The sequence below is a fragment of the Phaseolus vulgaris genome, chromosome 9 (assembly GCF_051622355.1).
Source record: "Phaseolus vulgaris cultivar YP4 chromosome 9, ASM5162235v1, whole genome shotgun sequence".
In the NCBI taxonomy this organism is placed as follows: Eukaryota; Viridiplantae; Streptophyta; class Magnoliopsida; order Fabales; family Fabaceae; genus Phaseolus; species Phaseolus vulgaris.
Window position 1 is genome coordinate 13,257,781 of NC_143506.1, and position 17,991 is coordinate 13,275,771.

Below are 17,991 nucleotides of genomic sequence, written 5' to 3' on the forward strand. Positions count from 1 at the left end.
TAAAAAATTGGTATGCAGCCCAGAGGCCGAAATTTCCCAGGTCCGAAGTAGAGGTTTGGGAATGCAGCAGTTGATGCCAATAAACTATTGAGCAGAGATCATCATCCAATTACGAAGGAAACAAGAAAATGATGAAAGTTCGGAAATAGATATACAATTTATAATGGAAAGAAGAACAGGCGCAGCATCAATATAGAAGGAAGGAACATATTAATTAATTACTTGGTTATCTGATTCAACTTTCACTCTGCCTCAGACTCCTCAACCCATGCTTCAATTCGCAGGAGCACAAACCCAACAGCAACCCCGACAAGAACGAGGCCATTGATGATAGCAGCAATTGTGAATATCTCACCTGCAGCATTGCACGTGGATGAGAGCGCCCCTCCTCTCTTTCCTTTTCCATTGGATGCTGTTGCTTTCACCGAGCTCACAATCTTAGCGAAGCACTTCTCAGTGCTCAAGGGAAGCCCCAAGGCGACCACACCATTGCTAGCCTTGAGCCCCCCAAATGAATTAAGCCCTCTTACGTGTACCACTTTCTTCATTGTCTTCTTGGTCTTCGCAGGCGAGCTCACGATGGCTCCGCCGGAGATGTTCTGAGGACACACGACAGCTGTGGCCATGGCCATTTGATCCTCACTTCTACCCACCAAATATTTTTTATCAACCAAACCTTCAAATGCCTCGCGTATCACTCACTTCACCTGTGGATAGGAAGGATCGTTTTGAACTACGAAGATCAAATGAATCTAAAAGTGGGTATTTATTTGGATAAGGAGCTCCCAGACTGATTGGCTGATAGGCCACGGATGACTACTGTAGATTAGATGCTTTTTGTTTTAAAAAATGGAATGGTGGATCACAACTCTACCCTTCACCACTTTTCAATTCATTTCCTACCAACATAAATGTTTATTTCCAAACATTTCCTTTTTTTTAGTTTTTTATTTTCCATCAAATGTGCTTCAAGTTTATATAATTTCGTAAATTAGCATTTTTCAACTTTATAAAATTCAATACCAATTTATTTCTCTGAAAGTTACCACTTTTTTAAAGGTTGGAAAAACTAAATGCACATTTAAAAAAAATTGATAATCAAATTCACTAATATAAAATGTAAAGAAAACATGTAGGAACATATATAGAGACTGAAAAATACTTTTATTTATTTATTTTGTATAAATAAATACTTTTAAATATATATATATTTCTATAATAAATGTTTTATATTGTATAGAGAATTATTTTAATTAATGATATTTTTTAAAGTATCCAAATTTAATTTAAAAAGTAAAAAATCAAATATATTATTGATGCCCATTTATTCGAGTATTTTTTTAAAAATAAAGGTTAATTATATTTGATTTCTTCTTAATTAACTTACACAAGTGAGTGAGTAGATGAATATACACATTCTACTTCCTTCTATAAATAATGACTTTTTAATGGGAATGGAAGATACTAATGATAATTCTCTTGATATGTATTCAAGCGTTTCTTATAAAACAAAGATTGATGAATCTTCATATCATAGAAGTTATAGTTACACTCAACACACAAATTATAGTGATTGCCATACCATTCCTACCTTAGACTGCGTTGCCTAGTTGAAATAGGTTGTTTTGATAATGTAAATTGAAAGGCACCATATTATAATTTTAATTTGGTTAATTTTAAAATTATTTTATTAATTTTTTTTTTTTAAATTGTAATATGATGTAGAATTTGAACCCTTGTTCTCATGAATCTGCTCGTTGAGTCCAAAGGAAACCAATTACACTTTAATTATGCTTTACTTTACAAATAAACTAATTATTTAACATTAATTAAATAAATATTTAAAGATTTTGTTTGGATTTAAGTTGGCCAGAAGTCCAACTTAAAAAGAATACCTAAAAGTCCAAAAATATTATACATCTGTGCAAACTACCATCTCACTCGAGAAGGAAGAGAACGAGCCAAACCATCCAAACCATCAATTTAATACTGTAATACTTCAAATCTTATACCTGTACACATTACAAAATGATAATACACATTTTTCTAAGAAAAAATTGTGTACTAATGATAAGTATAAATGATAGGTATGGATAGGAAGTTGATTATATATTATTATTATTACTATTATCATAAAGCATTATATATTAGAGTTTCTAAATTCAAGAATTTAAAAGAAGGTTATATTATGTGAAGTTTTATGTAAATCTAACAGAATCATTTGAACATATAGTTAGTGAATATTATTGTATGAGCTTTAAAACATAAATTTTATAGTAAATATATGAATGAAAGAAAGATATGCACGGACACCTCCCGTCACTAAATACTTAGGAAGAAATAAAAGATAATGAAATATAAATATGATACGTTGAAAGAGAGATAAAAAAAAATGATAAATATTAATGAAGTAGGGTAGGCTGTTGAAATAGAATTACTATCCTAGGAAAAAATATATAATTATACAGGAGTAGAATTTAAAATAAAAGAGGAATATTATTCTGAAAACAAAACTTATAATGGTTCATGGACTGTTATACTTTATTTGAATTTAAAATAGTTCATGGACCATATTTGAATGATATAATTCATGAAATGAAATAAAAATTCACTTGAGAGGAAACTAAAGAAAAAATAGAAGTTTGAAATAGTTATGAAAAGATAAAAAGTTTATTGTTTTTCATGAAAGAAAAAAAATTGAAAGGTGGGAGTTAAAGAAGTGAAGGCAGTGGATGGATGATGTGTTTGTTTAACTTGCAGATATTAACCATACATATATAATTGTTGACTTTGGTAAATGCAGAAGGAACATAGAAGAAACATAAATTTAGGTAACTATACATCTAAAATTAAAAGTAGCAGAAGGCAGAAGAGGTTAAGAATTTATTGTCTATTTTTGTGGCATTCAAAGTTAGTAAAAGGAAATTTCACAGGAGGTGAGAAATCACAGCAGAGCCTCTCGTATGGCTTCATCTCTACCTCTCAACTTAACATTTTCTTCTCTATAAGCACCCTTTCCCTTCCAACCTAATTCATCATCTCTCTCACTCACTCACCCAATCACCATGGCCTCGGGCTGCTTTCTATTGCTCTCCCTATTCCTCTTCTCATCATTGTCATCTTCCTCCTATGCACTTTCCGATGTTGAAGCCTCTTTCATTGCTCGTCGACAATTGATGCACTTGAATGAGAATGAGGACTTGCCCAGCAACTACGTAAGTAACTATAAAACAAACTTTAAATTCTCTAACTCTAGACTAAAAAGTGCATACATTGCACTTGAGGCCTGGAAAAAAGCTATCTACTCAGACCCCTCCAATTTCACATCAAATTGGTCGGGCCAAGATGTTTGCTCCTACAATGGAGTTTTCTGTGAAAAGGCTCTAGATGACCCAAAGATCGAAGTTGTGGCAGGGATTGACCTTAACAATGCAGACATCGCAGGTTACATTCCCCCAGAAGTTGGTCTGTTAGTTGACCTTGCACTTTTGCATATAAACTCCAACAGGTTTTGTGGGATTATCCCACACAGCTTTTCCAATCTTAAGATTCTCTATGAGCTAGACATCAGCAACAACCGCTTTGTAGGGCAGTTCCCTGAAACCGTGCTTTCAATTCCAGACCTCAAATTCCTTGACATCAGGTTCAATGACTTTGAAGGGGAACTGCCTTCTGATCTTTTCGAAAAAAGTTTCGATGCTATATTTTTGAACAACAACCGCTTCACGTCCACCATTCCTCAGAACCTAGGATCAACTCCAGCCACGGTTGTGGTTATGGCCAATAACAATCTCTCAGGGTGCGTGCCTGCCAGCATTGGCGACATGAAGTCATTGAACGAGTTTATTTTGATCAACAACAACCTCATGGGTTGCTTGCCAACAGAAATTGGAAATCTCGAAAAAGTTTCAGTGTTTGACATAAGCAACAACAACTTCGTTGGCGTGTTGCCCAAGACCTTAAATGGGCTGAAGAATGTTGAGCACTTGTCCATTTCACATAACAAATTTACAGGTTTTGTCCCGCGTAATGTTTGCAGCTTGCCCCATTTGATGAACTTCACATTCTCCGATAACTATTTCAACGGAGAGGAAGAGGGTTGCTCACCTCAAAAGAAAGAGCCGGCATTGGACGATGAGAACAATTGCATACCAGATAGGCCAAAGCAAAAACAGTCAAACGCTTGCAATGAGGTGATAAGCAAGCCTGTGGATTGTAGCAAAGACAAGTGTGGCCATGGGAGCCCTCCATCTTCTTCTCCAAAAACTCCTCCAACACATACCCCAACTCCAAAGCAAGAAACCCCTACCCCTCAACAACCCAAACCCTCACCACCACCAGAGGACAATTCCCACGAGGAAGCACCCAAGCACCACGAAAGATCTCCACCACCGCCTGTCCACTCTCCTCCTCCTCCTGTCCACTCCCCACCACCACCTGTTCACTCCCCACCACCTCCTGTCCATTCTCCACCACCACCTGTTCACTCTCCACCTCCACCTGTTCACTCACCTCCACCACCGGTTCACTCACCACCACCACCACCCGTTCACTCCCCACCTCCACCCGTTCATTCTCCTCCCCCACCCGTCCACTCTCCTCCTCCACCCGTCCATTCCCCTCCCCCACCCGTCCACTCTCCTCCTCCACCCGTCCACTCTCCTCCTCCCCCAGTTCACTCTCCACCACCTCCTGTCCATTCCCCACCTCCCCCAGTTCACTCTCCACCACCACCAGTTCACTCTCCTCCTCCCCCGGTTCACTCTCCTCCGCCACCTGTTCACTCTCCACCACCTCCAGTGCACTCTCCACCGCCACCGGTGCAACCTCCTCCACCTGCTTCGCCTCCTCCTATGGAAGACGTCTTCCTTCCCCCTCACTTCGGCTCTTCTTATGCTTCACCCCCTCCACCCATCATTGCCGGCTACTAGAAGGGTTGCACATATTTCTACCATTTATACTAGTTCCTAGACTTAAACTTGCATTGTAATCTATATCAACGCAAACAGATTTTTTTTCTTTTCTTTTCTTCTATGTAAATGTTGTGTATTCAATTTAGCTGAATGAGCTAATTGAACATTATGTTATCCTAAAACATAATAAGAGACAGAATAGTATTTATTATCTCATAATCTCTCTGTTTTCCCCCTTTATCTTTATAACAAAAATTAGTAATGTAATTGTATTTTAGTTGTAGCTTTAAATTGCAGGTTTCAAGATTAGTTATAATATTTTTAACAATTAATTAAATCAAATAATATTTAATTTAATTATATTAGTAAATGATTAACAAGGATCAATATAACTAGGAGGTGTTAATATAGATCAAATCATAGTAATATTTTTACGAGAGCAATTATATCTAGATATCTATTGTTTTTAAATGCCCCATTAATATATTTTAAAAAATTCTATCTCTTCCCAACATCATAACATTTATAAATTTTTTCTCTTTTAAGTATATTTTTGTATTAAATAACTAGTATTTGTAGTTGTTCAACGTGGTGTGTAAAATGTGTTTTTTTTTTATTATAATATCTTCTTAGCGTATTATTTACAATATGAATTACCTACTAAAACTGTCGTATTATTATTTTTTTCTAATTTTTTATTTTTTATTTTCTTTATAGTTTTTTTTATTAATTATATCTTATACTGTGAGAATTTGAAATTTTAATTTTAAACAAAATAATACACTTTCAATTTGTATTTATTTTAAAAATTTATAAGCACAAAAAGGAGAAGCTTCGATGTTTTCCGTGAGCACAACTTGAAAGTTAGTATGTATATATGTTGTTACTCTCACTAAACAAAATAATTGATTAATTTTTGTGATTTTAACCTCCATTACATGTTATGTATTGGGGTTTGACTTTCTCTAAGTAACACCATCTTACCTTTGCTCTGAAATCTCATTAATTAGTACCATTCTTTTTCTTTTTTAAATAATTATATTGGTCTATGTGTCCATTCTTTTATTTTCTTTTAACTATACATTTATTTAAATTTAATGTTTGTCCATTGAAAAATATTGAATGCATATTAAAAGAAATTAAAGTAGTGCAAAAAAAATTTACAATTTTTATTTAATTAATTGAAATTAACATTTATAATATAGTAGGGTCTACGAATAAAAATATGTGGATAATAATTTGTAGGTAAAACTAAATTTACCTACGGATTCTGATATGTGGATAATATCTTTAGATAATACTAAATTTACCTATAGATTCAAATCATTACATAATTTCTTAATTTACCTACAAATTCAAGAATGTAGGTAAAAATTCGTTGATAAATTTAATTTTTTTTAGTGTATAGTTAAAAAAACGCAATGAAGATTGGTGGAAACTAAAGAAAAATAGTTCTTACCTACTAAGAACTATTTTTCTATGATTTTTCACCTAAAATTTGAATTTATTAAATTCACTTGAAACAAAAATTCCAATCAGTTTTAAAATATCATATATAATTGGTTGAATAATCATAAATATATAAGTATTTTTATGAAATATTTTTCATTTTGAGTATAAATAAGATTAGTGAAATTCAATTATTTTTTGATAAAAAAAATAATGGAATTACTAATAGAATAAGTATTACAAGTTTTTGTTTTTTTGAAGAGATTATTATTGTATATTATAGATACACTTCACGAAAAATCATGAAATAAAAACCAATTTTTAGAAACAAAAAATAATCAGTTGCTACAGTGACTAAATTAGAAACCATTTTAGAGACTAACAAATTTGTGTTTCTAAATTAGTTTCTATTATTGTTAAATGATTTCTAAATTGGTATCTATTTAGCAACCAAGGTTTTTGCTACCAAATTTAGAAACTAAATAATTGGTAGTTAAAATTCTGGTTGCTAATTATATACCAATTTAGAAATCATTTAACCATAATAGAAACTAATTTAGAAACCATTTTTTTAGTTTCTAAAATAGTCTCTAATTAGATTATTATAGCAACTAATTATTTTGTGTCTCTAAAATTGATTTCTATTTCATGTTTTTCTTGTAGTGATATATTAATTTATATTGATTTTTTTTATTAAATCCATACCTATTTATGTGTTTGTTCATAATTATGTTAATAAATGAGAATGATTTTAGAAGTAGATTGATTTTAAAAGTGTTTGATGTAACAAAAAAAAATAAGTTTAAGAAGAAGTTACGAGTGATATAAGATATATATGATTATTGAATTATATGTTTGGGGTACACTAAAAAATATATTTAAAAGTGTTTACTTGTACTTTCGGTGGATCAACGCCTCACACATTGAAATGAATTGAAAAAACATGTTTTTTTTCTTTTCCAAAGAATAATGTTTTGTTAACACCTTCTATCAAGTTACACATTCTTGACGCTACAAACATGGAAGCGGTGGATGATGTGGCAAGGGTATTGTTGTAAATGTCATGATGGTGATGTGGCTTTAGAAGATAAAAAGAGGAAGAACATAGGGTTTGACAACGGTGTGAGAAGTTGAATTGTCATGCCGCTGCTCGACAAGCTCCTCCTAGATTGCCAACGTCGTTTAACTTCGACATCGTCAAGAACCTCCAGTGCCTCACCAAGATCGTCGTTGCTGCGCTCGATGGGACCAGAAACAACTATAGTGCTAACAGCAAGGACCGCGTGCGGTCGCTGTCATGGGCGATGGCGCGAAACTAGTCAGTGTCGAAACAAATCTACACGAGGATCGAAGACGAAACACTCCGATCCAACACTATCGTCAATCGAAAAAACCTTCCACGTCTTCTGAATATAAATCATATATTACATCGGTTATATGGTTTAATCAATGTAATATGTATTATTATGAGTAAAAATATATATTACATCAATTGTTACTAATAACCGATGTCATATGTGTTATTATGAGTAAAAAAAATCATATTACATCGATTGTTACTAAAAACCGATGTAATATAGTTCGTGGTGTTCATTCGCACACAATCTCATTTCGTTACGTCATTATCACGTTTTTCGCGTCAAATGTATATATATTTCCTGTAAGAAGGTTTCAATATATCATGATTATAATATAATATCCTAATTTAATATAAATTTGTTGTAAGTAAGTAGATCAGAAATTCACAATTTGAAATATTAAAATAAGAAAAAACAGCAGCCTTGAAAGAGTAATATGGCCCATAAAAAAGTCAGATAAGAAACTGTGTTAAAATAATGAAATTCTTTTTTTTGTCTGAAAAAGAAATGGTCGCAGTTCCTTCTTCTTTCCAATTTCACTTCCGTATTCAGTCAAACATAAAACCCACCACATTACTCTCTACAGATGCGGAAGGGGCGTGTCAGCTTCGTGATTACAATTATTTTAATTTTTCGGTACATAAAGATTATTTTACTTTATGATTCCCTTTGACTTGTACCACCTCAACATTTTATCTCTCGGATTATATTAAATTTTTAAATGACACATGCACTTACGTCACCAATGACGCAGAAGCTATTTCTAACGATTTTGCATCGTTATATTATTGTCTAATGTATTTAAAATAAAATTAATCGATCAAAATAAATTTTAAATTCTGTAACATAATTTATTTTAGGACATACCATCAACCAAATAAATAAAAATTTAGTAAAACTTAAAACTTACAAAAATAATTCAACCAGAGAAATTTGGTTTCAACACTAATTTCTATAGACAGGAACGCGGACATTTGAAAAGAACAACAAACTCATATGCAGTTTCAATTCAAATATTTTTTATATATAATTTAATGGATAAATCAAATAGCAAGTTATCCAGAATTATGTGAAGAGAAAATATTTTATAATTGGAAATATGAAAGAGATTTTTCATAAGATTTCAACAGTTAAATCGTTGCAGAAAATGAAAAAGGACAACACATACATAATGTTGTATGCAAACAAACTTTATTAGAGTAATTATATGTTGTATGGATAGTAAAATGTCTCCATCAAATTTAACTGATTAAGTTGAAATTTTTTGTATCAATAAAGTAATTCACGAGGAAGGTGCGTGAACTGCATTTGTTTTATAGCATAGAATAGATATGAAAAGGAGAAAAGGTTATAAGAAATAAAAATGAAATGAAGTCAAAGACGAATAATTAGATGCGTAAAGTAAAGGGTAGGTAATATCGTAAATAAAGAATAAAGCAAGTCTGATAATTGTGAGGCGAAAAGTATGGGAGCCGCCGTATATATTAAAATCCATTTCCAAGAACAGCTTCCTTCTCACACTTGTTCTTCTCCCCACCCAACCAAACACTTTCTCTTTCTCCTTCTTCCGGTGTTCAGGGGATCGCATCGGCGGCGATTCCCTACCTTGTTTCCCTCTCCACCTCTCAATTCGATTCTCACGCTTTCGCTTTTCTGATTCCCTCTTTGATGATGCTTCCCGTCGCTTGCTAGGGTTTTCCAACTCTCAAATCCCCTTCTCCCAAAGCACCCTGTACCTTTTCTTCCTTCGATTAATCAACTTCGTAGTCATGGCTATCCGGGTTACCTTCTCCTTCTCGGGCTACGTAGCCCAAAATCTCGTCTCCTCCGCCGGCGCCCGCGTCGCCAATTCGCGATGCGTCCAAGAATGCTGGATCCGTACGCGCCTCTTCGGCGCAACCCAGAAAACGGAACTAGATTCTTCCGCCGGCGGAGTCCGAAATTTCGCTAGGCCCAACTGCTGGGCCCAGTCCACTTACTCCACCCTCGCCGAAGAGTTTATCGGCGACGGCTGCAAGAGCCCAATTATATTGGGCCTGATTTCGATTATGAAGTCAACGGCGGGTGTGTCTGGGTCATCCGCGGCGGCTGCGGGTATTTTCGGTATTTCGCCCTTCAAAACAAGTTCCATTATTCCCTTCTTGCCCGGTTCGAAGTGGCTTCCCTGCAACGAGTCCGTTCCCAACCCTACTTCGTGGGAGGTCGATAAAGGTGGCACGAAACGCGCCGTTGAGAACGATGTACCCAGTTTTGCGAAGACTAGTTGGCTTTCGCGGCTTCTTAACGTGTCTTCTGATGATGCGAGGGCCGCGTTCACTGCCATTACCGTTAGTTTGCTGTTTAAATCGTCTTTGGCTGAACCTAGATCCATTCCCTCCTTATCTATGTACCCTACTCTTGAAGTGGGTGACCGTGTTTTAACCGAGAAGGTTAGTTATTTGTTCTTTTTGACTAAATTATTTGTGTGATTGTGTCGCGTGTTTTATTTTTTGCTTCTTTGGAACTGATTAGGTTGTTAATGTCTGTGACAGGTTTCGTTCTTCTTTAGAAAGCCTGACGTTTCGGACATAGTGATTTTTACAGCGCCTCGTTGTTTGGAAGTATGCTTCGAAGACATTTCTTTTTGTTGTTGAATGTTTTGAGGTGGTGATGAATTGTGAACTGTCATGTTTATTGATTGGTTTCTGCTGTTATGTAGAAGTTTGGTTTTACTTCGTCTGATGTATTTATAAAGAGGATTGTGGCTAAGGCAGGGGATTGTGTTGAGGTATGATTTTATATTTAAGTGAGTTTATTGGTTTCTTTTAAGCTGTAGTCTTATGCATGCTTGGGTTTTTATTGTAGGTTCGAGATGGGAAACTACTGGTAAATGGTGTTGCTGAAGAACAGGAATTTGTATTAGAGCCTCTAGCTTATGAGATGGATCCAATGGTAATGTTTGCATTTTGAAGCTGTAGTAGTGTTTGATTGAATTATCGTGGGGCTTGGCTGCATGATTAATAGTGGTTTTGTGTTTTGATCGCAGGTTGTGCCAGAAGGATATGTGTTTGTGATGGGAGATAATCGGAATAACAGTCTTGATTCTCACAACTGGTAATTTCTCAGCCTCTTTCTAACTGATTTGTCTCTTGTTTATGCTGGAGGATAATTTAGCATAGGTCGACGACAGATTTTGGCCCATATGTTGATGCTGTCATTCTCAAAACAATCAGCTTATGTAAAAATTTGCTTTCAGATCTCAGAACTTTGAAACATATGATTGTGCACATATCGGATTAATGATGTCTGACTTAACTTTTATTTGCTGTTTTTGTGTCTATCAGGGGACCCCTCCCAATCGAGAACATTGTTGGTAGATCCATGTTTAGGTACTGGCCTCCATCCAAGGTATCTGACACTGACACCCTTCGTAAACTGCCTCCTAAGAACAAATCTGTGGCAATTTCTTGACATGAATGATTCCCACTGCTTTCTTATCTGAGGGTGATGAAGGCTTCCAGATACTTTCATTTGTTCTAAATTGATAGCTTCTCCCGTTTTTGCCCGGGATTGAGCTGTCAACTCAAAGATTCTCTAAGAATGCATACAGTTTGGGATGAATATCTTATTCATTGATACAAATTTGTCAATGACCTAATAATACCATTATGCGTTCTTTAGTGCCATCCGAGTCAGATGTATTTCTCTTTGCTGAAGTAAGGGAAGAAAAAACAAAGAATTCCAAATGCATGGTATGATTTTACCCCATAAAATGGAACATGATGATTGATTTTGTTTTGTATTCTTTCGTGCATGTATACTATATGAATGTTAGAATCCCGATGAAAGATTTGACATGGAGCTAAGGGATTCCCTGTTAGTTCCATAATCAAGCCTCTTCCTATTTTGAATCTGTAATGCCATTCAGTCATACATGATATTGAATGACACAATTATGGTAGCCTATTTTAAAATGAAGTAACAATGCAATTTCGCAATCTTTCCACTGTTTATGTATTTTCTTTTTAATTTATCTTGTGCGGTAAGAGTTGTGGAGTTCAAAGGATCGATTAACTTGATCCACCTGGATCAACAAAACTCTAGACACGTACGGCCCAGGTTATCGGATTCAGAAATGGATTCTATTGAACAGTTTAGATACAGTAGCCGACCTCACTACGTGGTTGAATATTTTATTTGCACTTCGTTTGGATAGCAAGTGAAAAATGGAAAATAAAGTAAATAAATTACAGGGAATTCAAAGTAAAATTTTCTACCATTTGGATTGATGGAGTTAAAAGGGCTAGAAAGAAAATTAATTTCTTCTTAACTTGTTTAATTGGGTTTAAAATGAAATTAATTAATTAAATGACATGATTATATTTTTATTATTTTAATGTTATTATTTGAATTACTGATGAAACACATCCGTGTTAAAAAAATAATTATTATAATAAATTTAATTAAAAATATATTCTAAAATTTATATTGAAATTAAAAAAAATTGTGTATGAAAAACATTACAAAGGTATTTTTTTAATTGATTTCATAATGTTATAATTATATAAAAGGAATGTCTGTATTTTTTTTTATCAAAATAAAAGGTAAAATTATACAATAAGATAATTATAAAATGTTTTAATTTTGATTATTATTATTATTCAATAAAAAAATAATTATAAAGTAGTTTTTTTAAATAATAAAAACTAAAATTTAATTAATAAATATAAAAATACTAAAATAAAAGAGATAAAACATTAAAAATCATTAATTATAAAACATTCTAAATCCCCTCCTATTATATATGCTTGCAAAATAGATGTGGTGCAAAAGTTTTGAATTCCATTTTGATAATTGTTATTGGTTTTCAAGGAAACTGCCAATAAAAGTTATAGACCAATCAGTGAAACTTCACTGTGGACGAATGTGTGTAAATAAGGCCATAACTGTGAATCACAAATTGTTGCCAAACTATGGAACAGAGTTCTAAGTGAGTGGGGAAGACAGATTACTGTAAGCAAACACTTGCTTCCTTCTACCCTTTTTGGCTCCCCTTCCTATTTTACTTCAAACCCACAATCAGTAAGAACACTATTTTTTAAGGCGCCAACATATGAGATCACTGTTTTAAGAATGAATCAGTGCCCTTTTTATGGAGGCTTCGCTGGCAAACCTACTATTTATAACAGATAATAGAGCCTAAACCTTGGTGATGTCAACATTATTTTTTGAATCATCTTGCTGAACTTCCACCGTTTTGTATGTATACCAAGAAGCACAAAGCAAGTAAAATCCGAAGTTCACAACACTTATGACTGACAACATCCAGTAGAAGTAGTTCAGCTTATCTCTGTTCAAGTTGTTACTAGCCAACCACCCTCCACTCACTTTGTTAACCACCTCAACCACCAGTGTGCTTGTAAAGTATCCAAATGCCACAGAACACCATGAGATTGCAGTGCCAAGTGACTTCATTCCGGCTGAACTTTCTGCATAGAAAAACTCCAAAAGGCCTATCAGTGTAAACATGTCGGCTGCTCCAAAAATACCATATTGGTACCCCAGCCAGAACACACTCATCGGCAAAGGCTCTGTGCTGTCCACCATGTTGTGTTCGATGGCTACAGACTTGCGCCGTGTTTCCACAAAACCTGCCACTGCCATGGAAGCAGCAGACAGAACCAAACCAATTCCAATCCTCTGAAGTTGTCGAATTCCGGTGGGAATCCCTGTGATTCTTCGAGCAACCGGGACAAAAACACGGTCGTATAAGGGGATTAGGACAAACATGAACAACAAAGGGATGACTGGGAGAGAGGCTCCTGGCACTTTGAACCCCCCTATTTTTGCGTTCATGGTGGTGCTCTGTTGTACAGTGAAAGTCTGAAGTTGAGCCAAACAAGTGTTCATAAATATGGTGCTGAGTATTATTGGTAGCATGCGGATTAAGATTTTTGTTTCTTCCACTTGTGTTACTGTGCACAATCTCCAGTGTCCGGAGGTTTCCCTATCTGTGCTGCTTGCAACAATTGCTGCTCGGTCTAAGAATCTGAGTTTATCGTTCCAAGAAAACCAAATGAGGAACTCATGAACAGTGTTTCTACTTTGTAGTCAAAGAATACTAGTTAACTGCATTCAATCTTTTTCTTTTTTTAATTTCATTACCTGAACTGTTCTGTCCTTTTAAGAATTTCAATATTGTCCCCTCTTTGCTCTTCATGAATCTCATGCAGTTCGTCGTTACTGTCTGGAATCTGAAGTTTTCTGTTTCTGAAGGCTGCCACGAACACCTAATATGTACAAAAAATAATATATATGACTACCACATGCATCATAAAAGTTGTTTTAATGTACAAGAACTGTTAAACTGAATAGCATAAACCACCAAGTTATCACGAATTATTACTCTCTTTTCTAACCAGAGTCTAAAAAAATAACCATTTCAGTAATTTCTGTAATATTGAATACTCACCCCTTTAATCTCTAAATTGATGTATTTCAAAGAAGTTCGTAGATAACTTTTGTTAATATTTAAGAAATTACTCACGGTGATTTGAAATACACACTGAACCAGTTTTTATTAACTTTGGGAGAAGTTATGGGAGAAGGTAGTACTTGAAGCACGAAATTGGTGATTTCCTATATTATAGAGAGTGTAGAAAAAAGGAATTGATAGTACCTGTATGATTCGGAGTAGAGGACTTCCCTTTGGAACATTGTGTCGGTATAATGAGTTTCCCATGCATATGAACAGAATTGCGAATAGAATTGCTATGGTGCACACAACAAAGCTCCAATCCCATCCTTGGTTGGCACCAATCCAAACAATGAAAGTAACACCAATTATTGATCCTATGGTAAGGCTGAACAAGAACCAGTTGAAAAAGCTGGATAGTTGAGTTGCCTCTTTGGGATCTTTTTCATCAAACTGGTCAGCCCCCAAGGCAGGTAAAGCAGCCTTAATACCACCACTTCCTAAAGCAACAAGGTATAGGCCACTATAAAGCATTGCAGCTTGGCCACCTGTGGCAGCCTTACATTCACTTATCTGGGCTACTGCTCTATCTTGGCATGGGATGGGTCTTAATTGGTGGGACCATGCTTGAACTGCGAGGATACCATATCCCTGTAAATAGTATCTGATCTTAAGATTCAGATTCATTCTTTGATATGCTTCTTTAGATGGATTATGGACTACCAAAGAGTTAGATGGAAAAAAGTCTGTCACTTTTTCCAATCAAACATGTCCTTGTCATGTTTTATAAGTATATTTTTTTTCTTTCTGTCCCTCTGTTATTCAAAGAGTTATATAAAAAATTGTAAAAACACAAAATTGTCTTCCAAGTAAAGACAAGGTACGATGTTGACGTAAATTAAGCTACTCTTTTTTAAAAGATTCTGAGACGTGCTCATCGCCATATTATTGATTGTTGGTTGGTCATCATGCCAGTCAAGAAACAACCAGTGCTTCAATAATTCAACACTACAGTTATAATGGTTGACTAAAGTTTTCAATAAGAGATTTTTATTCATTCTGTTTTAGTATTATTTACTATCATTCACATGATTCTTCCAAAATGATAGTTCTAATAAAAACTCAAAACCACTTCATGTCATGATGCTGAAAACAATTCTCTATTCGTCTTTTTGCTGAGAAATGCACTTGTAAGAAAAATTGGTTCAACTTACCAGAAATTCCATGCATGCAAATAGAACACAACTCTTGAATCGAGAGAGATAGGCATCATTGATTATTCCACCAAATAGTGCTAGTAAAAATGCAGTTCCCAAAAAGTTGGTCAGGGTTGTGGCAGATTTTGTTATGCTGAAGTTCATGTACCCAAAGAAGTAAGTTACTAGGCTCACAGCACTGGAAACGAAAGCCATGCTCTCTAGCCCTTCCATAGCTGCATGCAGTGGAATTTATTAGAAGAACACAACAAAAACATTCGTCACACATAAAAGGTATAAATTGTGATGTGGTTGAAGAACAGTCGTGTTCTTTAAATATCTGGAAAGAAATTCGATTATGAAATAACATTTATTATAGGAGATGTAAACTCTTCAAATGAATCAAGAAATTAGTTTTTAGTTCTAGACTAAATGATATATTGGTTTACACAGAAAAGATTAAAGGGTTCAAGATGTTACCGTATACAAAAAGTGCAGCTCTGTTTCCTCCTAGCCTTCTTTGTTGCCTTGGCTGCGTAACTATATATCTACAGATTCCCTGGAGAGTGATGAAAACAAAATTCAATAACCAAAGCAAGTTCAAACGAGAGATAAAGAGAAATGACACTAAAATGCACGAGATTGAGGTTAAACGAGTTTGAGAAACTGATTCGCTCTTCATTATCGTTCAGTTGGAAGAACATTCAAAATGTCTTGCAGGAAGAAGGAAAGAGTTGATTACCATTGTTAGTCCCTTCTTTGGTACAGAATGTGCCACTTCTTTAGGAATTAGCACTTCATTCGCCATAAATTTATATGGAAACCATGTTACAGTTGAAGTAAGCTTTAAAAAATCCTATGTCAACTTGACATTAGAAAACTAATTTTTACCACATTTTTTAAGCTACGTTCCTGTTCCCCTCTCCAACCCCCATAATGTGGGTGTTTTGAACTTATTAGTTGACATAATCATTTTTTTTATCGTTTTTTAATTATTAAGTGTTGATAGGTTTTGAATAATACCACGTTAGTTTATAGAATTGATTGACATCTTTGAACTACTTTGTTCATGCATGTTAATGTCTCAAAGCGTATATCCCTGTATTGACCTTGAGAAACTTTCATAGTTGCATTCTGACAAAGTTTCTTTTATGATGAAAATTTAGTAGACGTTTTTTGTATAACAAAAACAGTTTATAAATAAAATTTGAGTACAAGATCATGTTTATTATATCCTATTGTTCTCTTCCTGTTTGGATTGTGTGTTTTGTCTCTTGTGTTGTTTGATGCTGCTTATGTAACCTTCCTTTGTAAATTACATGTCAGACAAGAAAACGACCCCATATAGAGCTAAATACATACTGTTGTGCGGGTATATAATGTTCCAGAAATAAATGATTCCTTAAACAGGTTTACCCCAGAAACACACTCCTTAATATATATAACACTTTTAGCTCTGTCTGATCTCCAATTCATCGCAACACAGAGTTAATATATATAAACATATATATACTTACTACTATATATGTATTTTAATATATTATTTTAATAAATTTCAATTATACTTACTAGTATATATGTATTTAAACGATAATATCTCAACCAAAACAGCAAAATTATAATTTCGTCAATAGTGTTTCTTAAAAAATGAAATAAAAGTCAACAAATCATGTATGTATATTAGTACATTTTAATTTACACATGTCAATAAATAATTTATAATATAAGGACGTGGTATGATGATTGTGGTGGCTGAAAAAAAGGTATCTCATTTGGTATGTCAATAGCAATATAGAATTAAATGTGTTGACAATTGGATCAGCAGCATCACAGCTCAACATATTCCAAATCCAGCCAATTTAAGCCTTTTTTTTGTAGTAATTAAGACAAACAGTAAATTAAAACTCTCAATGTGATACAAAATTTTCAAAAGAAGATTAATCAACAAAAAAAAACACGTGGTCATACAAAAATTATCTAAACATTGTAAGAATAAAAGATGTGTAATACAAACATTTGCTTAACTCTTAACATTATTAATTAAGATGGGACAATTTAACTTTAACACTTTCTAATAAGCAATTAGCATAGTGATACGAGATCTATAGTCAAACTTTGGATTGTGACATTCAGTAACGATTCGTATGGTAAAGTTAATTTGTGAAAGAGAGATTACAAATTAATTATAATTCTTCATCAAGAAAACTTTTTATATAGAACTTATGTAGGAAAAAATGATAAAAGGATGTGACCTCATGAATATTTATAATCAAAATTAACTTAAGCTTATATTACAAATAATTGTTGGTTGCTTATGGAATATAGTACAACCAAATGTAATCATAACAAGTTGGTGATTCATTTATGCATATCGTCAATTATAACGTGGATAATAATAATAATAATAATAATTATTATTATTATTATTATTTAAATAAGCTTATCCAGCAAATTATGAATGAACAGACTTACAACAGTCTTCAATGTTTATGTCACTGTCCTATCTTCTTGTAATTTTGACAAAGGGATTTGCATATGCATATGCTTATGCTGGGCCAAATTAAAACAACTTAAAGTACCCAAAAGAATTATTTATTAAAATTGGTTCTCTATCACAATAG

The 17,991-nt window shown here is 34.0% G+C and overlaps 4 protein-coding genes across 4 annotated transcripts; 2 read left to right on the forward strand and 2 right to left on the reverse strand.

The window, feature by feature from the left end:
- Positions 1-70: 70 nt before the first annotated feature.
- On the reverse strand, positions 71-756 carry LOC137822214 (uncharacterized). The gene has a single exon (XM_068627113.2). It carries the CDS (start codon positions 630-632, stop codon positions 243-245), a length of 390 nt encoding a protein of 129 aa, XP_068483214.2. The 5' UTR covers positions 633-756; the 3' UTR covers positions 71-242.
- A 2,263-nt stretch (positions 757-3,019) lies between these two features.
- On the forward strand, positions 3,020-5,124 carry LOC137821375 (pollen-specific leucine-rich repeat extensin-like protein 1). The gene has a single exon (XM_068625935.2). The coding sequence runs from the start codon at positions 3,066-3,068 to the stop codon at positions 4,929-4,931; it is 1,866 nt and encodes a 621-aa protein (XP_068482036.1). The 5' UTR covers positions 3,020-3,065; the 3' UTR covers positions 4,932-5,124.
- Positions 5,125-9,168: 4,044 nt separating this feature from the next.
- On the forward strand, positions 9,169-11,697 carry LOC137822591 (thylakoidal processing peptidase 1, chloroplastic). Its single transcript, XM_068627501.2, has 6 exons — positions 9,169-10,149; positions 10,252-10,320; positions 10,419-10,487; positions 10,565-10,651; positions 10,746-10,813; positions 11,044-11,697. The coding sequence occupies exons 1-6, from the start codon at positions 9,490-9,492 to the stop codon at positions 11,168-11,170; spliced, it is 1,080 nt and encodes a 359-aa protein (XP_068483602.1). The 5' UTR covers positions 9,169-9,489; the 3' UTR covers positions 11,171-11,697.
- An 835-nt stretch (positions 11,698-12,532) lies between these two features.
- On the reverse strand, positions 12,533-16,183 carry LOC137822841 (protein NRT1/ PTR FAMILY 4.5). Its single transcript, XM_068627844.2, has 6 exons — positions 16,113-16,183; positions 15,851-15,929; positions 15,389-15,606; positions 14,379-14,825; positions 13,865-13,989; positions 12,533-13,748 (listed from the first exon to the last, which is right to left on the reverse strand). The coding sequence occupies exons 1-6, from the start codon at positions 16,176-16,178 to the stop codon at positions 12,899-12,901; spliced, it is 1,785 nt and encodes a 594-aa protein (XP_068483945.1). The 5' UTR covers positions 16,179-16,183; the 3' UTR covers positions 12,533-12,898.
- Between the last annotated feature and the right edge of the window lie 1,808 nt (positions 16,184-17,991).